This window comes from Trachinotus anak, unplaced genomic scaffold, assembly GCF_046630095.1.
Source record: "Trachinotus anak isolate AG129_WGS33_773 ecotype Australia unplaced genomic scaffold, CSIRO_AGI_Tana_v1 ptg000032l, whole genome shotgun sequence".
In the NCBI taxonomy this organism is placed as follows: Eukaryota; Metazoa; Chordata; class Actinopteri; order Carangiformes; family Carangidae; genus Trachinotus; species Trachinotus anak.
Window position 1 is genome coordinate 11,249,439 of NW_027273883.1, and position 22,865 is coordinate 11,272,303.

Here is a 22,865-nt window from a genome sequence, read left to right on the forward strand (position 1 = left end):
CTTTCCTTTATTAGAACTGCAGACACCTAATAACACACACACACACACACACACACACACACACAACTTGTTGCCCTTAGCAGCACCCTCCCTGCCAGTCAGCCATTAGGTGTGTGTGTGTGTTTGACTGTTCTTGTTTGGACAGGGGAGGTAAGGGTGGGGGCAGGGGTTGGGAGGGCACCCCCCATAGGGCTGCCCCTGCAACGTGAGCAGGAAGGTGCACACGACACCCCTATGACAGCTCACACCTTATCAGCCAATGATGCAAGGCAATCCCCATAACACTCACATGCTACGGCAGTCCTCCCTTGTGGAATGGGTGGGTGGGTGTGTGGGGGGGGGGTCACTGAATGTGCCCTCCCATGGTAAAACACACACCCAAAAAATGCTCATAACGGTAAAGTGATCTCCATATTGCTTAACCTCTGCAGCAGGTTCAGATATCCACAGGAGCTAATACAGGAAGCGAGCTGAGCGTGTATGTGCTGCACATCATTCGCTAAACGCTGAAAACCTCACAGGCCTTCGGGGTAGACCACCACCGCTCTGCAACCCCAGAGAGAGACCACATCCCACTCAAACAAGTTAATCGTAACGTCTCCAACTCATTGGAGTTCTTGTTCTTCCTCTCATGCTGATGAGACAGGCGGCCATTATGAAAACCACAAAGACACACAGACACACACAGATCCCCCTTAACCCCACCCTGCTTTGTGGTCCACACGCCAGCACATAACAAGCTAATCTCACAGCTACACCGGAGGCCAGAGAGAAATGTGTTACTCTGACCGCCGGCGTGTGTGTGTGTGTCATGGGAGAATGACTGTGGACAGCTGGCTGGGCCTCTATCTGATACACTAAGAACATTATCACTGGGCAGCGGGCAGTGTAAGAGAGATACATACGTCCCAGTCACAGCACAGAGAGACCTGAGCGCAGCGGAATAGTGGGGAGCTAGTTATACTATACCTGAGAACGGAGAGGACAGGCTGTACGCCGGGAACAACACACACAAACACAGCAACAAGGAGGATCAAATAAAGCGTAGCATGCACAGAAGCAGCCACGGCGTACATTTGTGCAGAGGCCCCACACACTCAACTCTGCAGGGTGTGCACATACACACATGTGCATATGCAGCTGTAAGAAAAAAAAAATACTCAAATGTGTCTTGTTTAAAAACCAAGGCCTGTTTATTGTACAGTATATTTGCAGTCACCGTTGACAGAAATAAAATTTCTCTTGACCCCACACACAGACACACACACAGACACACACACACACACACACACACACACACACACTGTACTTCAGCAGAACTTGGCAGCATATTTCAACCTTAAGAACTTCTCATTCTGTCATTCTGCACAAGGGTTACCCTTTTATACAGCTCTGATGATTTTCTTTTTAAAATTATAATTAATAACCAAGCGGAGTTACGAGGAGTGAGTGTGTTCCCTGTCAGGGTAAACTCTACGACAAGCACCTCACACACAACTTAAAAGTGTCTTTGTTTACAGATGGTTACAATCAATACTGTTTCGACCATATATTGTTTCTTTCTTCATGACAACACTGTTGTAACTAAACACACTTGGCCTGGTCAGGCCCTTTCTGGGAAACATCAATGCTCACACAGCCTTAAGAAATCGATTTCCTCAGTGTGTGGGGGTGCCAAAGTGATACAATATACTGTGAAAGCACCACCATAGTACTAAATTTGTCTATTAGATCATCCTCACATGGCACAGGCGGCTGTAGGAAACTGCAAATTGTTTGTGGAAGACATAAGAAATAGATGTTTTGTCCTTACTGCATCAGATAAAGCAGAAATAACACCAACATACAGTAAGGGGCACTAAGTGTGCAGCACTCACATTAGGAGAAACACCATTAGGAGTCAAAGTTAGAGTAAAGGTCAAAGTTCATACAGTAGGTGTATGACCTACAAGTAGCACCACATTCCCCTGGCAGCCCACCACCATGACAGAGACAGATCTACAGTAACAGAGCTTCAGTGGGTGTCTTCATGTAATTTGAGGTTAAAGATGATGATTTTTTGCTGATTGAACATAAAGATGAACTAAAAATAAAAATATCTAAAACTAAATTTTGTTTTGAAGCTGCCCTGTAGGTGTTTTCCTCTTCATAAGGCTATGTGAAGAAAAAAATGCGAACCGCTCTGATGAGAGCAGTTCAAAATCTGCAACTATGACTTTACTTTTTAATCATCACTATAGCTGTCACTTTAATAAAAGCTATCTGCAATCATAACAGTAAAGATCATTTGGAACTGAAGGAGACATAAATAATGTTGATGAAAGTGAGATGATGAAATTATTTTTTTCTCTGCTGTGCTGCCCCCTGCCTGTCACTTCATTAAAAACAAGAAATGGGAATAACTTTTCACAAACATTATGTACAAATAAAAGAAAATGGGATTACAAATCCTTATAAAACAATTTCATACAAAAGAAAGCCACAAAAATAGATCTGTGTACAAAATACAGTTTTAAAAAGACAGACTTGTGAAACCTTAAAGTAGCTGTGCAGCGAGAAAACAAAAAAATAAATTTGTCTCTACTAAAAAGGATTAAAATCTAACTGGCATAGACACAGACACACAGATAAATGCATAAATTGTATGCTAATATGTTGCTCATTTCTGAGTACATGTAGATTAACATAAGCTCTTTTTTCCTTTCCAAGATCTGTGTGAGTGTGTGCGTGCGTTTGTGGAGGCAGTATTTACACAGAAAATATGAAAGAATAAATCCTCTGTTTGGATGTGAAGTTGTAACAGGAGAATGTCTGAGTGTGTGGCATTAATTGGTGTGGAATGAACAGTTGTGTGCGCTTATTGAGAGGCTTTGATGCAAGGAATGATGGTGTGTGTGTGTTAATAACTGTATGTTACTATTTGCATATATTAATACTGGGGCTGGTACTTGGGGAACAGGTAGAGGTCTTTGCACAATGAGCTGGTGAACTCTGACATCTCTTTACAGCGATGGTGGGCAGTACCTGGGGCATAACCCTCCCGCTCCTTGATACGCCCGTTGACCTACAGACAGGCCAGAGAAAAAGGATGAGAGGAGAAAAATTACAGCCATGAAAGTATAATTTGCACCATGAATTCACTATATTAAAGTATAGGACACTTATATTCACCTGCACCAGGATGTCTGCAAGGTGTGTGTCTCTGGCATGGAGGCGGAGTGCTGTGTTAAGTTCCTGGATAAACCAGGATCCTCTCTTGGTGTTTCGCATGGCTGCTGTGCCTTGAGGAGGAAGAGATCAAACAAAGGCTTAATACAGTGAGATGAGACGCAGGGAGACAGAGCAAAGGAGGTGCCTGGTGTATACATTACTGGAAACAGAGACTTCAAAATATGAATTTATATCTTAAACTGGGATTTCAATATGAAATGTTTCTGCATTTAACAACTGCCTGCCCTAACTCTGACCAAAATAGGTAAAACAGGAAACTAATTTAACGAATATAATTTTAAGATTTTTCCCCCTCATATGCTTTTGTTTCTTAAAGCCAGCAATGTCATCCATACTGGTTTTCTTGCAGTTAGTTCCTGTGCATGCGTTACCGGTAGAAAACCAGTGCACATTCAGCCCCAGTTGGGTTCAAAAGCAGGCCATCAGTATCATGGAGTGGAAAAAGACTGGACACACTTATTTGATTTTCATGGTTGAAATGTTGTTTCATTAACTAAATGGGAGCTTGTAAAACCTCTCTTTTTACATTGCATCCATTACTGCACATCTGTACTGCCTCATTGATTTGCCCACACATTTTGTTTTTTTTTTAAACTGTGCACATTTCAGTTAATTAAAGCGTTTGTACATTTCACAAATAAATCCATCCCAGAATAGCAAAAAGGGACAAACTTACAAATTCTCTGACCTTTGAGAGACGCAAAGCCGCAGATCATGTCAGACCGCTGGGGCAGTTTAATCCTGGGCCTCCCCATGTCCCCTCTCTGTCTCGAGTCTGCACTCCCCTGTCCTTCTCGCCCAGCATCTCGCTGTTCACAGCTCGGGGAGCAGGTCCTCACAGGTCCGTCTATCTGCTCCACTCCACAGTCCATTTCATCTGGAAGACAAGAAGGTTTCCATTTAGCCTGTAATATCTGACAGTTTTATTTAAATATTTTATGCAAAAACCAGGGTCGAAGGACTCGAGTTTGGTCTTAGTCTTGAGACATTTTTTCTACAATTGTAGACTCAATGATCAGTGTCAAGCCCATGGACATGGACACACACAGATTTTGTGCAACTCAACTTTATGTGACACACAGAAAGCACAATATACGCAAATTTTAAATTCAGGACCCCAGATTTTCACCTACTGTAGGTCATTTTACAGGACCCATGAAGCCCTGAACACTGAGACAAAACAGTTAGTGGTTTTAATTGAAGCTATTTGTAGAAGCATTGGCCATCCACATCTAATGGCCTTTCAGTAGCACACCTGTAGTGGGCTCTGTGGTAGAGCGAGGAAACACATGACAGTAATTAGGATTTCTCCTGAGGGGTCTGAGGATTTGTCAGGGGCATCATCAGCAGTGTAGTTGGGCCTTAACCTCCATCACAGAGACTGACTAATTAGCTGTGAGCTTGGTAAAGTCACAGATTAATTACATGGTTATGAACTGTTACTGTACTCATATTGTATTCTGTTTTATTCAGGTCTACTGAAGAACACTGGAATTTGACATATTTTGATACCATATAATAAACTGCTACCCAGGTTATCTGTCAGTGGTCAAGAGGGTGAGAGCAGACAACATCTGGACATGTGGAGGGACAGGCTGCCATCTGTCTGTTCTTTCTCTTAAGTTGTTTCAGGACTCACTTTGTACACTTTGTGTACACTTCATAAGTGCACAGTCTTACCTCCTCTGCAGGCCTGGATGAAAAACATCTTTGGTTTATTTTGTAGCAGTGGACAGTGCACATTGTCAAAGGCCTCAAACACCCAGTCCAGCTGAAAATAACCAAGTGACACACATGCCACAAGTTAAATGTCTGAAAAGGGATTGTATCTGTACCCCAGTATGACATTACATACACCATCAAAGAAAAATATTAAAGAACCACACCTGCAGGAGCTGTCCATCAGTGCCATATACAGCTCCTTCCACTCCATGGGAGAGCAGACAAACCACACAGCTGTCCACTGTACGGTGTTCTGGCCGTCTGCAAAAATTCTCAATGCACGACCTCATACCCTACACAAAGAATAAGGAATCAGGAAAACTGTGGATAACATAGATAAGCATGTGTCTAAGGCTTTGATAGTGACTGGGAAAAAGCAACCATGTAGTTACATGGATCATTCTGGATTTCAGTAGCAATTTCATTTGAAGTCACAGTCTCCCCAGTCTCACAGTCATTATCCACACTTTTGGGTATGTGTCTTTGAGCAAGAGAATAGCGGCCAACATGCTTACTCTTTCCTAGTTTCTTACAACGGCCTTAATGACTGAAATGTAAAATGTGTTTGTTTTGCAATTACACTGCCACAAAGAGCACCTTTTCTACAAACACTCAGCTTTTCAAAGTCAAAATGTTGTTCCTCTCCCTTTTATAGCTTCCTTTTCGTATGTTGTTAACTAAATAAGATAGTTCATTTTTCAAACAACATCCTGTAAATTCATACTGAGCCTGTGCCTGCGTGTGTGCTACCTGAGCAGTCAGGTCTCTGTGGACAGTAACCATGTAGTCCAGCTCTGTGAAGACCTTCCTGAGGACTTCATCGTCAACTTCACCTCCCTTCCTGGGGTCAAGGTCAGCAGCAGAACAAGTGTCAAAGCTCACGTTACTGATCACCAAGGCAAAGCCACGAGGGGATGAATTCATTCTGTAAGACTGTAGTGGGTGAAGTGAAAGTAACAAAAAACATGTAAAAGAAAAGCAAGAATGGATCATCGAGTCCAAAATAGTCTCATAACATCATATCTCAATGTACAAGTTTTATGCATCACTGTATTTAGTGCTCTACTTTGACTCATATCCATGAGGTGGTGTGACACTGAAGATGTAGGACGTGTGTTTGTTGAGAGGTGACAGGTAAAGCATAACAGTGTTAAGCTGCTGCAAACCTGTTGATGAAGAGAAGTATTTTACCTGCTGGCAGTGAGAGAGGTAAAAGTCAGGAGTGCAGGGGAGCACGGGGGAGTTGATGGGACTATCTGCATCCAGACTGAACTCCATGGACTCTGCAGCACACACCAACACACACACATCAAAACCTAGGCTTTTTACAAATGAAAATGCTGATGCACATTTTTAAATCACCACCAGCGGTGGTGTGATAACAAACTCTGTACTACACTGCTGTGAATGAGTCACTCTTGGGGCGTGGCGCCAGAAGGTACAGACAGCAGCCAAATGCTAGAGCAACCACACTCCTGCACTTCTCTCAATGATGAGATTATATAATAGGCAGTTCACACAGACGAAACTCATCTGAGCAGCTGTTGGCCACAGAATGTTTTTGTATCGAAGTGTATTCATTTACTTGTGTTTAAAAACTGAACAGATAAACTCTTTTGTCTCAACACCGCCCAGTGTCTCCAGGGAAACAGAAAAATATTGACAACACCTGACACAAAGAAACCTATTTTAACCTGAAAGCAGGCCACACTGCAATATCACTCACCATGTGTCCTTGCTCTCTTGGCTGCAACGCCCTCCTGGGTGGGAAGTGGGAGAGGAGACCTCTGAAATTTAACAAGATGCACAAATTATTAAAGAAAAAAACATGAGCTGCTAAAACACAAGCCATATTAGAAAGATAATGAATGCTTTTGTTCATTTCAAAGCAGCAGCAGCTGTTGTTTGTTATAGAATATGACAAGTGAAACTGTAACTTAACTATAAGCCATCTGGATTTCAATATAAGATGAATGTGGTTTGTAATTCTCACATCTCTTTGCTTATCTCTTCCTCTTCTCTTCATTCCCTGTCTCTCTTTGTTCCTGTCCTCCTCCCTGACTGGGACCAACCCTCTGAATGATGACTCTGAGCATAGGCAGCTGTCTGAAACTTGGGCAGGGCATGATGTGGTGCTGCTCACCTCACTGTTTTCCTCTCTGTCTAATAAGGATATCTGCAGACGAACATGTAACTGGAGCATACCATTATTAGAACTTTAACTTCAAACTGTGGGCATCTGTAACTGAGCTGACAATAAAGAAACCTCCTTAAAAAACACATATAGATACAAACTTCTTACGAACAGTAGTTATTATTCAGTCTTTGTCTTATGAAAAATGTCAACAGTGACAATGCCTGCTGTATTCCTGGTTGAGGGATTGTAGGCATTCTGCTCACCTCTCTCTTTTTTTCTGTTGTCTGTATGGCATTTCCTTCTGGCTCTTCCTCAGGCTGAATACTCTGTGAGTAGAAAACACTATAAAAACTGCACTAAGCCTGCTAAAAATCTTCTATGTATAGCCTTGTGCTGTGTGAGAGGTGATGTGCACAGATGTTAAATGGTTGATACACTCACCGCTGCATGTGCCTCTTTGCCATCTTTTTCTGGTGACTGTGTGAGCAGGTCGCACAGATGCTGCTGCTCGGTTTCTTGCAGAGCTGCACAGAAGCTGCTGAAGGCTCTGGGCCCTCGCTTTGGTAAGAGTAGTAGTAAACGCCAGCATCGTTTCTGAGATGTTTGCTCAGCCTAGGATAGAGATGATCAGATTGGAAAACTGAAGATCACTGACAAAGATTGTATGCAATATTAAATTTTATCTACTACTTTCACATACCTAATACTTCATGTTCCCACCACCCACTGTTGACTCTCCATGTTGCTGTCTATACAATAAAATGGCATGCATTCAACAAGACACTGGCTGTTTACAGGGAGCATCTCAGGCAGTGATCAGTAATGTCAACCGGAAAGAAACCCATGCATTTACTAGCTAGCTAGATAACTTTGACTGTTGACCATCTTTTATTTTGGCCATATTGTGACTTCACACATGTGAGACCAAATTTCAAACTCATCCCAAAATCATCTCTTACAAGTCCTCTGAGGAGAATAACTCAGTGGTTCCCAAGTGATTTGACTAGTAACCCCTTATAATTAAGTTACGTCTACTTCTTACCCCATCATCAAATTTAAATGTCACATTCACATTATATTGTTTAAAAATATAATTCAATTCAACTAATTCTATAAACATTTTGTTTGTATCTGGTTTCATTTGATAACAAAGTGCTACAAATATGTAACAGTACAAAAGAAGATAATTTATCTGGTGTGATTAGAAGTCTAGCACTAGGGCTAACCTTGGGAATAATAGTATGAGTGAAGAGTGATTTTGTTTAAAGGCCTAAAGAAGAGAAAGCACTGAGCATTTCACCATAATAATAATGATCTAGAAAATAATGATTTGAAACATACCCGTAATCATTCACAGAAAATTGCAGCTGAATATTGTGAACAGTCAATTAAGATCATTTGTTTTGACAGATAATTGATTGGTATTTACTACCTGAGGGTAATAGTGCGACATGTATGAGTCTTCACATACCATGATGCTCTCTGCCATGCTCTCGGTGAGGATGTCGTCCGCCTGCAGTGACTGAATGAGCATCTCATCCACCACCAGCTGTTTGCAGAGAACAGCAGAGCGTCTCCGAAGAGTCTGCCTGTCCCGCTCCAGCATACCACACTCCAGCATTTTGTCCCAACAGACTGGTTAAAGAACAAGTAACAAGACACATGAACCTCCATAACAACAAAAGGCAGATTAAACCACAGTACAACGAAGTGACAGGCAATTTCAACAACTCCCCAGTGTCTCACTACAAGACATACGGTGTGTTTTGTTTTGGGTTTTTTTTTTTTTTGTTTTTTTTTTTGGCTTTTGTATAGTTGTAGCACTCGGTCATGTCGCTAAATAATTAACTGCCTTTTACACATGCAGCGGTGTTAGCTTATCCTAACGAAATAGTTAAAAACTGTAGTTAACCTTGTATTGACAGGCAACCTGAACGCTGGTGGCTAATTACCAATGCTAACTTGCTAGCTAGCTAACTTCGATTGCCCCTTTTTTCCCTGCATTCAAGTGAGAGAGATGTGACTCCTTCCACAACTTCTGCTTACCGTTCTGCTGTTTCTGCAACTAAGTGCGAAAATTTCCAGAAAACCCACAGCAAGATGTCGACGCGTTTCACACTATTTCACGCAAATTAACAACATCCCGTCCTCACTCCAAAAACCAACTTCCGCGGGTACTCAGGGCTGCAATGAGGGGGCGGGGCTACAACGTCGTTGTTTTGGATCGGGGCGAATGACAGCGCAATAAAATTTGATTGGCATTTCAAGTGGCCAATCGCCTGGCTTCTTACAGGCGTCCGCCACCTACTGTAAAACTACTGTAAAATCGTGGATTCAAGGGCATTTTGAATTTGAATCTGTTTTCTGTAAATAAGTGACCAATTGATAAGGGGCGCTTTGAAGACAGGCACAAACAGCCCTCTAATAGTGCGCCGTCTGACAAGAAGAGGACGGCCTGTTATTGGCTGGGAAGAAAGAAATGGAATGGCATTCAGAGTAAAATCATTTCCATTCATAATAATAAGCGTGATCATAGCTGAAAAACACACAAATATAGATTTAGGTCTGTAAGCCAAATGAGCAATAGAGCAATGTGAGACATGTGCTTAAGTCAAATTTTAGGGTACTTGTACTTTACAGTAGTATATCTATTTCATTCTATTTTATACTTCTAATAAAGATACTATGTTGTCATATATTTTAATACGTTTGTTACACTGTCAAAGACAAAACCACCTAATAATAGTTGGGTATAAATTTGTGGGCTGAACTTTGCTTTTTCTTCTTTCCTCTTGCCACATTACTGCACTCAGTAACCTCCAGGCTGGGAACCACTAGAGTAAACTAACTGTAAAAATAGTAATGAAAACTTGTCCCACCTACAAACTGCAACAGCAAAATACTACTCACATATTAAAAATTCCTAATCTGATGATGAAATAGATACTAAAATAACATGAGGGGCATTTTTCTACAGTACTTTTACTTGTATTACGTGTACATTTTATCAATAGTATTTATATACTTTTACATAGGTAGAATTTAAATGAAGGACTTGTAATGGAGTATTTTTAAATTGAGGTATTTGTACTTTTCTTTTTTTTTTTTTTTTTTACCCCTTTTGGTCAAAAGACATATGATAGCTTTTTTTAAAGGTTGCAAGTAAAGGGCTAAAAATGGGGGGCTTTTACTTTACTGACCTTTACTATGGTCAAAATTTCAGGAGTTTGATAAATACAGATTATGTAAATCTCTATCACCAACCATCTACTTAAGATTCACATTTAATGGAAATAATGCAATTTGCGTCATGTGAGACACCATTTAAACGTGCACACCTCCTCTGTGTCTTTCTTTTTGTCTTCCGCTCTCTCCTGAGGCCTACTTCACCCTCCCCTGCTGTCTATCTCCTCACCCTCACTGTGTGTGCTGTCAATAATTGATGATCCTCTCTGAGTCAAAGGGTAACCGGTCCGGGAGAAAATGTCTCACCCTTTTCTTTATTTATTTTCAAGTATATCTTTAAGTCAGTCTGAGAAACCGCAAGTGTTCCTTCGAGCACAAGGATCGATGGCGTGAAGCAGCCTGACCATGTCTGCTTTACAGTTTGTGATGGCTGCGACACCTGCGACCATGAGTGGGTTAATGCTGCCTGCCTCTCTGGCTGACAGCAGGACCAGGGAGGGGAGAAAGAGAAACTTAAATGAGTGAGAGGTAGGGGGCAGAGAGGAGGAGGAGTGACAGAATGATAGAGTGAATTAATTCAACCTTAGCCAGCCCTGATTGACTCGGCAACAATCTGGCATGTGCAAACCCTCACAGTGACACCGAAGCCATGGAGAGAGAAAAGAGGAATGACATATCCTTCTCCAGGAAGAGAAGTTTCACTTTTGGGGCATATGGAGGGTGAGTAAAAACACTATTTGTCTCATATTATGACTCACAATCTCAACAAAAAAGTCAATTGAGTAGCTACAATTACTGAATCAATATCATTATTTTTAAGATATAAGTAATCCTGTCGGTTTAAGAAGACACTCTCTGAGAAGTAACCACTTCCTTGTTTACAGTGTGGACAAATTCACTTGTGGTGAAGAGACAAGGTGAGGTTTTATTTCACATTGTTAACATTCCAGCTTTGTTGTAAACTGTGAGAGCTCAACGAGAGGCAGTGAATTGTGTTGTCTTGTTGTGTAAACCAACCTGTTGCTGCAGACCTGGAGCTGCAGAAGACAACATACTGGACATCCTGGATTCTCCTGCCAGTGAGAGCAAGCCCTTCCTCTCCACCAGCAGCAACCAGAGGGTGATATTATTATTATTTTCAGCATTCACCTTCCCTTCTTATTCTAATTTGATATAATAAATGTATTTCCATATACTGCATTTCTGCAGAAGTCACTTTCTAATGGTGGCTGAGTCATTTGTCGTGTTCCTCTTCCTCCCCATGTTTCTCCTTCCCTTTCTCTCTGACTGCACTTCTGTCTGATGTCTGCTGCATGTTGTTCATACCAGGACACAGAGCTGTTTGAAATCATTGAAAAGCTGCAGGTGAGTTACAGTAAGATTGATCTGGTGTTTGTGTGTCCACTGATGCCTGAGCATCAGAAGTTTTGTATCATTAGTGTTTCTTTTGTCTATCAGGGCAGCAGGATCGATGAGCAGCGGTGTGAATTCCCTCTGCCCCTGAAGGTTAGTCTTTATGCTCGCATATATACTCTATATACGAGTGTGATCCTGTGTGTGTTGACACTGACCTTTTCATGTTCACCATAACATTTGTTTCCCAAAACAACGAACATGACAGGCCCTCATCAGCATTACCACCTTTGTGTCTATTTTAGTCTCAGCTTTTAACAATAGGTGGAGAACTGCCACTCGTTCTCCCATCAAAGTTGGGGGGCTACTGGATAGACCCCTCGCTGGACAGGCTTGTAGATGTGAGTCCCACCTCTTCCCACTATGGCTTCGATCCAGAGAGTTATGACATCATGGAAAGAGACAGAGAGGCCAAAATCTACCATGAATTCTTCCGCTCGAGGGTTAGTAGACTTCATATAAAGCTTTATCTAGCTAAATAAATGTACTCATATTCAAACTAAGTGTATAAATAGCCATTGGGCAATCTCAAGGAATATATCACTTCACCCTCCTAGTACCATCACTCATTCACGGCAGTGGATCCATCATTGGGACCGTTGGTTCTCTCTGTGTGTTTGGAGGAAGAGGAGAACAAGCTACGGGTCATACTAAGGTTGACATCTTTGGCGATTTTAGCCGACTATGAGAAAAATTTTGCATACTGTAAGCTTCAATACAACCAAAGCATTTGCATGTTTGAAGGGGAAGCTACTGCATCATAGAAAATTATTATTTCGTCTCACAGAATGAAGGAGTGCTCTTTGCATGGAGTTTTCTCCGTGTCTCTCTTCCCTAACATCCCATCTGCTGTTGAATTAGCAAAGGTACCAAACTACTTATTCTGGTGGGAAAAGTATTCAGATGTAATGCTTCAATAAAATTTGCTATATTACACTGTAGAAATATTCTAAGTATAGAAGTACTATTACCAAAATACTCTGTCATATAGTTACATATAAAACTTGAATGCGGAATAAAAAAGAATAATAATTTGCCATGTGAACATAGCTGTCAAATAAATGTAGAGTAGAAAGTTCAGCATTTCCCTTTGAAAAGTATAGTGATGTAGAGGTATAAAGTGGCATAAAGTAAAATAATCTTTATTCATTACACTGCTTGAGTAAATGTGCCTTGATATTTTCAATCACTGGTTGATGGTTAATTAAGAAATGCCAATAAAGTCTAAATTATATTCTTTGTAGATGCTCTGTGACAGAGTGACTGTCTCAAAGTTTGAAGTGGTCAGCTACCTGAAGGTAATGTTCCAAAACTGATCATAACTCAAAAAAAAAAAAAAAAAAGTTTTTTAGATAAATCCTCTCAAAGCTGACCTGCCGTTCTCATCCCTCAGGCTCCAGAACTCATAACTGCATTCGATGAACACAGAGTGTCTCCTAATTTCAAGTTTGGCATTTTGTACCAAAAGGATGGGCAGGTAAGGACAGGTGTTTTACTTCACAATGTCCTGCATGACTGATATATTGCGCCATATCATGACTACTCCCTCTCAGACTCCCTCTCCTCCCTCCTTCTAGTTCACTGAGGAGGACATACTCAGTAACAATGACGAAAGCGAAGAGTTTAAAGAGTTCCTGTCCATTTTGGGGGAGACAATTCAGCTGCAAGGCTTTACTGGGTAACCCATGATGTTGTTGTGAAGTTGCAGAACTGACAAATGCAGCATGTGAAATCATATGATTTCTTCTCCTCACTCCCTTTTCTCAGGTTCAGAGGAGGACTGGATGTGTGTCATGGTCAGACAGGAAGCGAAGCAGTCTTCACTTCCTTTCATGGAAGAGAAATCATGTTCCATGTCGCAACTAAACTGCCTTTCACAGAGGGGGACCCACAGCAGGTCAGTTACTGTTTGAATCTCTGCAGATTCATTACTCATTCTCTCTGAGGATATTTTGGGACTTGGGAAGTTACTTGAACAGACACTGACACACTTTTTCTCCTTCTCTTCATCATCCACAGTTACAAAGAAAAAGACATATTGGCAATGACATTGTAGCTTTGGTCTACCAGGAAGGCCAAACCCCTTTTCTGTCTGATGTTATCAAGTCCCACTTCCTGCACTGTTTCCTGGTGGTGAGGAAGATTCAGAGGGAGGAGGAGACAGGTGGAGCAGCATACCAGGTGAGTGAAAAAAAACCAAAAAAAAAAAACATGCTGAATTTGAGTGGCATCTTGTTTACTTATTTTCCTCTATGTTAAAAATCATTTTTAAGCCCAACTGTTCTTGCTTTTTGAGGATGATGCTAATATTGCTATCTGAGACCTTAAAAAGCTGCTATTCAGATGATATTCATTTATTTAAGATAAACAATCAACATGAAAAAGATTTTTTGGTAAGGAGAACATGGCTCACCACACCCCTACTGAATCTGAGGTGTTTTAGTGAAGGTCTGCTTTGCTTTTGCTACTTTTATTGGAATAAACAGTCTGCATGAAGCCTTAAAAAGGCAAACAACAATACCAGCACTGTTGGCAAGTCGTGAAGATGCCAAATGCAAGCAATTTGACTGCTTTGTCGTGACATCACAAAGTTACCGACATCCCAACGGCTCGTTTTAAGGCATTGTTTCTGAATATGGGCTGTGCGCATTTCTCCATGGAGCGCCTGACACTTTATAGCACCTAGACCTGCTTTATAATCAAAAAGACATGGAAATCTCACTTGGGGGGACCTCACTATGGGACCTTTGATATTCAAATATATAACTTTATTGTTCGTACACTATCTTATGACATTTGTGTGTGCATGTATCAGCTTATTCAAATATGTGCCATGCACCTTTTGCCACATCCCTTCCAAATTTGCCATTAATACTGCCTCAATGTTTGCCCTTTGCACAAAATATTTATAATGGGCAAAACTAAAAATTTATGGAAATCAGAGACACCAGTGGCAAAAACATAAAAAGGGCTAAATTCAATTCAATTCAATTCAATTTTATTTGTATAGCGCCAAATCATAATATACATTATCTCAAGGCACTTTACAGGGTAAGGTCAAGACCTTACTTTGTTACAGAGAAAAACCCAACAGTTCCCACAACGAGCAAGCGCTTGGCGACAGGGGGGAGGAAAAACTCCCTTTTAACAGGAAGAAACCTCCAACAGAACCGGGCTCAGGGTGGGCGGCCGTCTGCCTCGACCGGTTGGGTTTAGGGGAAGATAGAAAGAGGGGGAGGGGGAGGAGAGGGGAGAGAAGAGAGAGAGACCAGGAACAGCTGTGTCGGTAATGGCGTTATTAATAATAAAGACAGGTAATAGTAATAGTAAAGATGAGTAGTGGTGGATCTGGATCCTGCTGTTCCTGAGGCAGAGATACCTGCAGAATGAGGACAGAGAGAGGGAGAGAGAGGAGAAGCACAAAACTACGGGAGAGAAAAAAAAAAAAAAACAAAGTTAATGGCATGAAGTCATTGAGAGAGAGCGGGGGAGAGAGACAGAAATAGGGAGAGAGCGCCCAGTGAATCATGGGAATCCCCCAGCAGTTTAGCTCTATAGCAGCATAGCTAAGGGATGGGTCAGGACATACCCGAGCCAGCCCTAACTATAAGCTTTACTAAACAGGACAGTTTTAAGCCTGATCTTAAAGGTAGAGAGGGTGTCTGCCTCCCGAACCCACACTGGGAGCTGGTTCCACAGGTTAAAGCACACGTTAAAAAAATCTTACAATCCTGATGGGGTGAATGACGCACATTTCAAGATTTTACTCTCTATGCTATCGTCATTGTCTCTATGCCTCTTGTGTTTTGATGTTTATCAGCAGACATAGCCTACTGCTTATACTGATACAGATCTGTGACGAGCAAATATTGGCTCATAATATCAGCCAAGCCAGTTTATTAGTTATGCTCTATCAGTTTTTCCTCCTATATGCAGGTGTGCGTCACAGCCAGAGAGGATGTTCCTCCGTTTGGTCCAGTCATCCCACATCCTCCCATATTCACAGATGTAAGAAACAATACCAAGGCCAACAAGTGCCTGAGTCAGCTGCTTTCATTCTTCTTCATACTTCAAAAAACCAAATTAGAATTTTCTACACATTTTTCTTTGATGTCAACCTTTCAGTCGATATTACTTATTTCAATCCCTGACATTTCCCTCCAAGCCATGGCTAATGTTATTAGTAATGCTCCAACTATGACAAGTCAATATGTCTGCTGTGAAAAAAGGCCTGTTGTCATACTTTCGTCTTGTCATCTTGTCTGCCTCAGGTTTTTACACTGTCTTCACTTTTGCCTAACTGCTTATGTCCCTTGTCTTATTAACAAACCTTGCTTTGATTACTGACCCAGTAAACTTAGTTTTTACTCCATTTGCACTGCCTGTGAGTGTTTAAGTCCACGTTTTGCTTCTCTGAATTGTTACAGTTTGATACATTATTGAGATACTTCATGAGTCTTGGTTTCCTGTCTTGTTCTTTAGCGTTCTGTCATGAGAGAATTCCTTCTGACCAAACTCATCAATGCAGAGATTTCCTGCTATAAGGCTGAGCGCTTCAGCAAATTAGAGGTACAGAGAAAAACACCTGTGTTTTAACTGTATTAATGTTTGCTCATGAGTAATAATCGCTCTGCTCTGTGTCCCCCTTCCCTTTCCCTCCTCCCCATTTACAAAGCTCCGCACTCGTTCATCACTCCTAGAGAGCTTGCAGGCTGAACTCTCCACTCGTTCCCAGTGCATGACGGGGGATCCATCCCTGCCTGCTTTCCCCTCATCTGAGGGTGTACGGGGGGCATCTGAGGGGAGTGGAGGATTCATTGAAAATTTTAAGGTGAATTTTGGCCACGTTTGTCTTCAAAGTTTCAGAAACTCTCAACTTCTTGACTTCACTATTTTAAAATGTGCATTTTTTCCTTCCAATTTCTCTTATTAGAGAGCCATCAGAGTGCGGAGCCATTCTTTTGAGACTCTTGGGGTGCCCAGGAAGACAGGTAGCAGTGCATCACAGAAGCCAAAGGTAAAACCTTATAATAAGATGGAGGATGTTTGACCGAATAAAGGCTTGAGCTCATAATCTTTTCTAACTTTCTTTGCAGATGGAGAAAGATGGAGAGAGGTATGATTCATTGAAACTAATAATAAATGCATCTTCGTATGGTTTGATTAAATAATATAGACAAGTACCTAAAGTAATACTCTTTTCCCTGGTTTTCAGTGACAAATCTCCAGGATCTCTGCCTGCTGACAGTTTGGGACCAGCTGAACTCAAAGATCAAGCAAGTCCTCAAGAGGAGACATAAAAATAAATATCAAGTTGTAGATTTTAGACACAAATATACATATAGACATTGCTAGCCTATATGGTTATTACTTTATTATCCATGTGGATGACTTCTATGTAAATAGATTGGAAAAGTAAATGGTATTTCCGAGATTATATATTTTACTGTCATAGCAGTGATATTCTAGATTAGTAAGAATCTTTAAATTGTATTTCAGTGAAATGTACAACATATAAAACTGCAGAGAAAGGCTTAAAAAAGCAATGAATTCACTGCTCTGTTGTTAAACATGACAAATGCTACTTGTGTGTTTATCATCAGGAAATCAGTTGTATGACAATGATGGATATATAGACACATGAGGGGAAGGAGACAGAAGATGGGAACAGGAGCAGAGATTATATTAAAATTAAAGTTATTAAAACTATGCAGGGTTGTTTCTGTAAACACAGTGTTGGGTTGATTATGTTGGTTCATTATTCTGGGTTTGTTTTGAGTACTATGTACCAATGTTGGGTTGCTCATGCTGGGTCAAAGGAGTTTTAAGGGGTTCATTCACAGTGGACCAGCTGGATGGGTTAATTTTACACAAATGCTTATTTATTGATTGATTGATTCCCACTGTGCCATTGCAGAACTGTCTGGATCGATTTTACATTTGGAGATTTGCACAACATACAAAAAATTTAGTAGTAAGGTGACAAGCATAAAAAAGACAAAGTGATTATTCTAAAGTGAATGTAACGTGATAAAATATCAGTAACCTTAGCTGGCCATTAACTGCAATATCAAGGTGAAACATGACATTTTCAATAACATTAGCGATTTACTGTGGCCACCATAAATATAATGTTCAGATGAAATAAAACATCAATCACATTAGCTTTGAATTTGATGATTAAATTCCATGTTACATTAGCTGCAAAGTTTGGTCATTAAACATACATTCCCTAATGAAACAAAACCTTTTCAATAACTTTAGCTGCTATGGCTTCTAACAATCTAATGCTAAAGGAATAAGAAAATGTGACAGTAACATTAACTGCCAATTGGGATTATTAGAAATTTTATGTCAATTTGAAAATTAAAAAGTTACAGTCACATTGCCAGCCAGTGTTACTTACTAAAAACTTTAGCAGTGACATAAAAAGAAACATGTCAACATACTGATTCTAAAGCAAATGTAAGATGATAAAATGTCAGTATAGCTTCTAAATTGGCCATTAACTGTGATATCTAGTTAAAATATAATATTTTCAATGACATTAGCTGCTAACTTTGGCCGACACAAATCTAATGTCTAGAGGAAATTAAAAACCTCATAAACATTAGGTGTTAATTTAGTGATTAAGAAGCTAATATAAACATGAAATCGCATATGAATGTATGTATGAAACATGATAAAATGTCAGTAACCTTGGCTGCTGAATTGGCCATTAAATGGTAGGAACTTGTCTTGTTTAAAGGTGATTGAGTGTCGAGGACACTCCGGACACAGAGCAGCACTTCAGTCCTGTCACTAGAGGTCACCACAGACCTGCAGTTCAGAGAGGGGCCTGGCTCCTGTGAGCTCACTGTGTGAACCCGCTCATATCCTGTCATATCAACAACATCATAAGAAAAGTGAACAGAGGAGCAAACAAACTCAGATATCATTAATATCTGTAACAATTTATCCTCAAAGAAAGCCTAATAAGAGTCTTATTAGTGTCTAATAATGTAGTGTCTATAATGAGGAGTAAAAGAGAGAGTAGTGGAAGAAGAAGAAAAATCAAATGATTGATTTGATTTTTGATTTTGTGCTATTTTTTGTTTGTTTGTTTGACTTTATCGCAAAAAATGACACAGAGCAGAGATTAATTGCAAACATTAAAGACAATGTAGGATTTTTTAATATAATTTTTGTTCCTGTTCTTCTTTTAAAATCCCAATTAGGAAAAAATCTATCAGAGAAAATCTTTTTTTTTTTTTTTTTGTGACTGGTTCTGACTCCAGTCCAGTAGGTGGAGATAATACACCGGCACTTTGTCTTGCCAAGAAGAAGAAGAGACGGTGGCTTTTGGATGCAGTTGCTCCAGAGGAGGACAGTGAGGTGTGCGTGTAGCTCACTGTTGCTAACTTAAAACTGTGTCCAATTCATCAGATGTTAACAGCAATTCCGGCTAAAGTTTGTTTAAGCCATCTGAAGGGATTTGTGTTGTTGTATTTCAGCGGGATTTGACCATGAGCACGACACCGAGCAGCCCTCTGTCGGGTTAGTTGACCTTTGACACACTGAGCGGTGAAGTGCGGAGGAGACGCTTTCTGGGTTATTGGCCAATCACACAGCAGTAATACTCTGAAACCAAAGCGTAGTTACTGCGAGTCACAAAGAAGACCTGAAGATGACCTCCAAGAAAGTGGTCGAGTTGTTCTACGATGTGGTTTCTCCGTACTCCTGGCTCGGCTTTGAGGTTTGTGCCTTTTTGATGTAAATTCAGCTGCAGTAACGCAACCACGGACTTTTGGTATGAATTGAGTTTAACACGGATAATTTGTCTGCAGGTCATGTGTCGCTACAGAAACGTGTGGGACATAGAGCTCAAACTGCGTCCTGCGTTTCTGGGTGGTGTCATGCAAGGCTCGGGTAGGTGGAGATCATGGATGTATTATAAGTTATATTATATGTATTATAAGTTACAATAATAATAATAATAATAATAATAATACATCCATGGTGGAGATTCAGCAGCTGCAAACTGTCGCAGGACATGTTGCATGTTCATATTCACTGTTGTCACTCTTGTTCATCGTGTCCTAATTGATCTGTCATCACAGGGAACAAGCCTCCCGGTCTGGTTCCAAACAAATTCCTTTACATGACCAAGGACCTGAATCGTTTGGCTCGGTATTTTGATGTTCCCTTGCAGGCTCCTTCTGACCCCTTCGAAGCCATGTTCCAAAAAGGTGCACACAAGCAGGATCTGATGGGACCTGTGCAGTTAGGTTACTGCACTGTGAAGTGTATTGATTAGACCATACAAATCAGCAGCTGTTAAGATAAATTATAAATTAAAAAATTAATTAAAAAATACAGAGAATTTGCTTCATATATGATATTATGACGATAATATTGTTGTCTTTGGGCTTTGGACTGCTGGCTGAATAAAATAATCATTTGTCGCAGCCATAATGTTGACACAGGACACCTCTACATAAGGCAGGGTCTAAAGATAAGGTATTAAAGTAGGATTTTATAGCAGGAAATTAAAGCATCTGGCTCTTTAGCTACTGAATGCTTGCCTTTGTTTACCAGCAAGCAGCCAACTTGTCTGTAGTTTGTTGCTGGGCAGATAGTGTGAAAACTGTTGCCTGCTGTGGTTTAAATTCAGGTTGCTGAGACCATTATGAGCAAGATAAAACAATAAAGTTGTGGGCCGTAGATGGGCTCCATAGCCTCCAAGCTGAGGGGAATGGTGAAGCTGGGTGGTCATTTTCTTACTCGTGGTCATCTGAGCTATTTTTTATATAAAAATATTGATTAATGCAGTTTTAAGGCCTTTAAAACATTAGTTGATATTGGTAGTGGTGCATATTGCCAAATAAAAGTACAATCAACCAAACTGTTGCCACAGGGGCAGGTAATCTAGCCTTGCACAAGATAGTGGAGATACTTTTTTTGTGTGTGCAAAGCTAATAACGCATTGATTTTCATCTTTCTTCTGCTGATTTCTTTTGATAGGCTCCTTGTCTGCGATGCGATTTGTGGCAGCAGTACAAGAGAGGGGGAAAAATGGAGACAAACAGGTGGAGCAGGTGTCCCGGGAGCTGTGGAGAAGGATCTGGAGCGAAGACAAAGACATCACAGAACCCGCATCACTGTCTGAGGTACCACCTTATCCAACCTGGTTGCAGTTGAAAAGATTAAGAAGCGCCATTTGGTTAGTTTTGTCACAGTGTTACTTTATGTCTTTTCTTGCAGGCAGCGAAGAAAGCAGGTCTGTCTGACAGTGAAATTAAAGAAGTGCTGCAGCTGTCCACCTCAAAGGAGATCAAAGACAAGCTGAAAAGCACTACGCAGGATGCACTTGATTACGGGGTCAGTAGTCCTTCAGCTGTCCTCGTAGATCCTGGCAAGAGAGACAAGATGTCACAATATAACAAACAAAATCTCTCCTAATACCTCCTCCCAGGCGTTTGGCTTCCCCTTGCTGGTGTGTCATGTTGATGGAAAGCCAGAGATGTTTTTTGGATCTGACAGATTTGAGCTCATGGCCCACTGCATAGGTGAGAATATTATTGCACTGTGCGTCATTCAAAAACACATGTAATGTCAAAGTGACAAGATAAAGACAAAAATGACATTTACATAGTCTTAATCTGGTCTTAATCCACCCCCGATAAGAGAATCAGATAAATGCTGAAAATGCAAATACACTGCTTTAGACACACTGGAGACACAGATACCTTTATTTAGACACTGATAAACATTTGACCACATGACAAACTGCCTTTTTGGCCTCCGTGCCGGCAGCAGCCAGAGCTGGAAGCATATTGTTTTCAGGTTGCCCGTCTGTCCCATTCTTGTGGACACGATATCTCAGTAACTCCTTGACGGAACTTCTTCAAATTTGGCACAAATGTCCGCTCGGACTCAAGGATAAACTGATTTGATTTGGGGGTAAAAGGTCAGTGTGACCTAACAAAACACTTTTAAGCCATTATTCAAGACTTCACAGGGCAAGTTTGCCAAAATTTCACACAAATGGTTAATATTTGATATGCCTCTAGATAAACAGGGATGTAATCTGAAACCAGTCTGAGTCGCAGAGGCATACAACTGTGAGGCGGTAATTCTAGTCTGTGCAGAGTTCAGCATCTCATTAGCAATTCAAGATGAAGCTGAGATTCTTGTTTTCTTCTCTGTTTCAGGAGAGAAGTGGCTGGGGCCTCAGCCTGGCAAATCAGCTGCCAAGCTGTGAGATGGAAGCTGCCTGCAAACATGTGCTCAGAGATTCTTGACTTTGTATCTCAATGAGTGCCTTTCATTTTCTCTAATCTTTCTAAATCCACAATTTGTATGCAGTGCCTCAATATAGTGTAAATAAGCTAACATACCGTTGTACTGATTGATATGTGCCAATTAAAAAAGGTGACAAATTCCTGGTGTTATTTTCTCTAGAAATAAAAGCTAAATAAGGATTTGATCGGTAACTCTCGGAACTACACAAAAATGTACATCTTTTTTTTCATCAAAATCTTTTTTTTTCTATTTTTAGCTTAATATTATCATACCAATAGTTTATAAAAAAGTCATTTGGTGTGTGTGTTCTGTACTCAATGTAAAAAAGGGATTACAACTTTTGTCATTATTGTAAAATCTGGTATTTGCCATACTGAATACATCAATCTTACTTCAACCTCTTAGTGTGATTTAAGATACATTTTTAACACGTAAAAAATCTCTCTTTGGTTCAGTGGTTACCTCACAGCAAGGATGGCCCAAGTTTAAACCCACTGACAGACAGGCAGAGATTTTCTGAGTGGGTTTCTCCCCTTCAGTCCAAACACACGCAGGTCAAGTTGCTGGAAACTTAACTGTCCATAGATATGAATGTTGCTGTGTATGTGGTTTTCTGTCTGTGTTGACTTTATGGTTGACTGACGATCTGTCCAGGGTGTAACCCTCCTCTTTCCCAATTTGAGCTGGGAAACGCTCCAGCTGCTGCAACACTTACCAGGATGTGGGTGTAGGGAATGGGTGGGTGGATTCAACCTTTGTCATGACATGAATTTCAAATGTCACATCTCTGTGTCACAACATCAAGCAGATGAATGATGTGTCAAAAAAATCAATTCTGGTTAAAAAATAAATTAATTCAAAAGTGATGTGTGCCATGCTCCTCTACATGTAT

The 22,865-nt window shown here is 40.6% G+C and overlaps 3 protein-coding genes across 10 annotated transcripts; 2 read left to right on the plus strand and 1 right to left on the minus strand.

The window, feature by feature from the left end:
* Positions 1-1,169: 1,169 nt before the first annotated feature.
* Positions 1,170-9,278, minus strand: casp2 (caspase 2, apoptosis-related cysteine peptidase). 7 transcript variants are annotated; one of them, XM_071469964.1, is made up of 13 exons: positions 9,137-9,278; positions 8,562-8,725; positions 7,532-7,702; positions 7,354-7,416; positions 6,947-7,129; positions 6,680-6,740; positions 6,145-6,236; positions 5,704-5,886; positions 5,118-5,246; positions 4,912-5,002; positions 3,908-4,108; positions 3,172-3,281; positions 1,170-3,064 (listed from the first exon to the last, which is right to left on the minus strand). In XM_071469964.1, exons 2-13 carry the CDS (start codon positions 8,709-8,711, stop codon positions 2,930-2,932), a joined length of 1,569 nt encoding a protein of 522 aa, XP_071326065.1. In that variant the 5' UTR covers positions 8,712-8,725; positions 9,137-9,278; the 3' UTR covers positions 1,170-2,929. The 7 variants fall into 7 exon arrangements, with proteins under 7 accessions (XP_071326065.1, XP_071326063.1, XP_071326067.1 ...); XM_071469962.1 differs by having other exon boundaries at positions 6,947-7,147; XM_071469963.1 differs by having other exon boundaries at positions 2,795-3,064; positions 3,920-4,108; positions 6,947-7,147.
* Positions 9,279-10,717: 1,439 nt separating this feature from the next.
* On the plus strand, positions 10,718-17,136 carry rap1gapl (RAP1 GTPase activating protein-like). The gene is made up of 19 exons (XM_071470439.1): positions 10,718-10,996; positions 11,161-11,193; positions 11,306-11,396; positions 11,606-11,641; positions 11,735-11,782; positions 11,935-12,132; positions 12,247-12,344; positions 12,477-12,555; positions 12,934-12,987; positions 13,083-13,166; positions 13,267-13,367; positions 13,457-13,586; positions 13,709-13,870; positions 15,626-15,697; positions 16,172-16,258; positions 16,365-16,520; positions 16,623-16,706; positions 16,786-16,805; positions 16,905-17,136. Exons 1-19 carry the CDS (start codon positions 10,926-10,928, stop codon positions 16,987-16,989), a joined length of 1,689 nt encoding a protein of 562 aa, XP_071326540.1. The 5' UTR covers positions 10,718-10,925; the 3' UTR covers positions 16,990-17,136.
* A 1,785-nt stretch (positions 17,137-18,921) lies between these two features.
* On the plus strand, positions 18,922-22,111 carry gstk1 (glutathione S-transferase kappa 1). 2 transcript variants are annotated; one of them, XM_071470079.1, is made up of 8 exons: positions 18,922-19,063; positions 19,183-19,424; positions 19,516-19,597; positions 19,789-19,917; positions 20,693-20,838; positions 20,933-21,049; positions 21,144-21,237; positions 21,883-22,111. In XM_071470079.1, exons 2-8 carry the CDS (start codon positions 19,356-19,358, stop codon positions 21,930-21,932), a joined length of 687 nt encoding a protein of 228 aa, XP_071326180.1. In that variant the 5' UTR covers positions 18,922-19,063; positions 19,183-19,355; the 3' UTR covers positions 21,933-22,111. The 2 variants fall into 2 exon arrangements, with proteins under 2 accessions (XP_071326180.1, XP_071326178.1); XM_071470077.1 differs by having other exon boundaries at positions 19,025-19,424.
* The last annotated feature ends 754 nt before the right edge of the window (positions 22,112-22,865 follow it).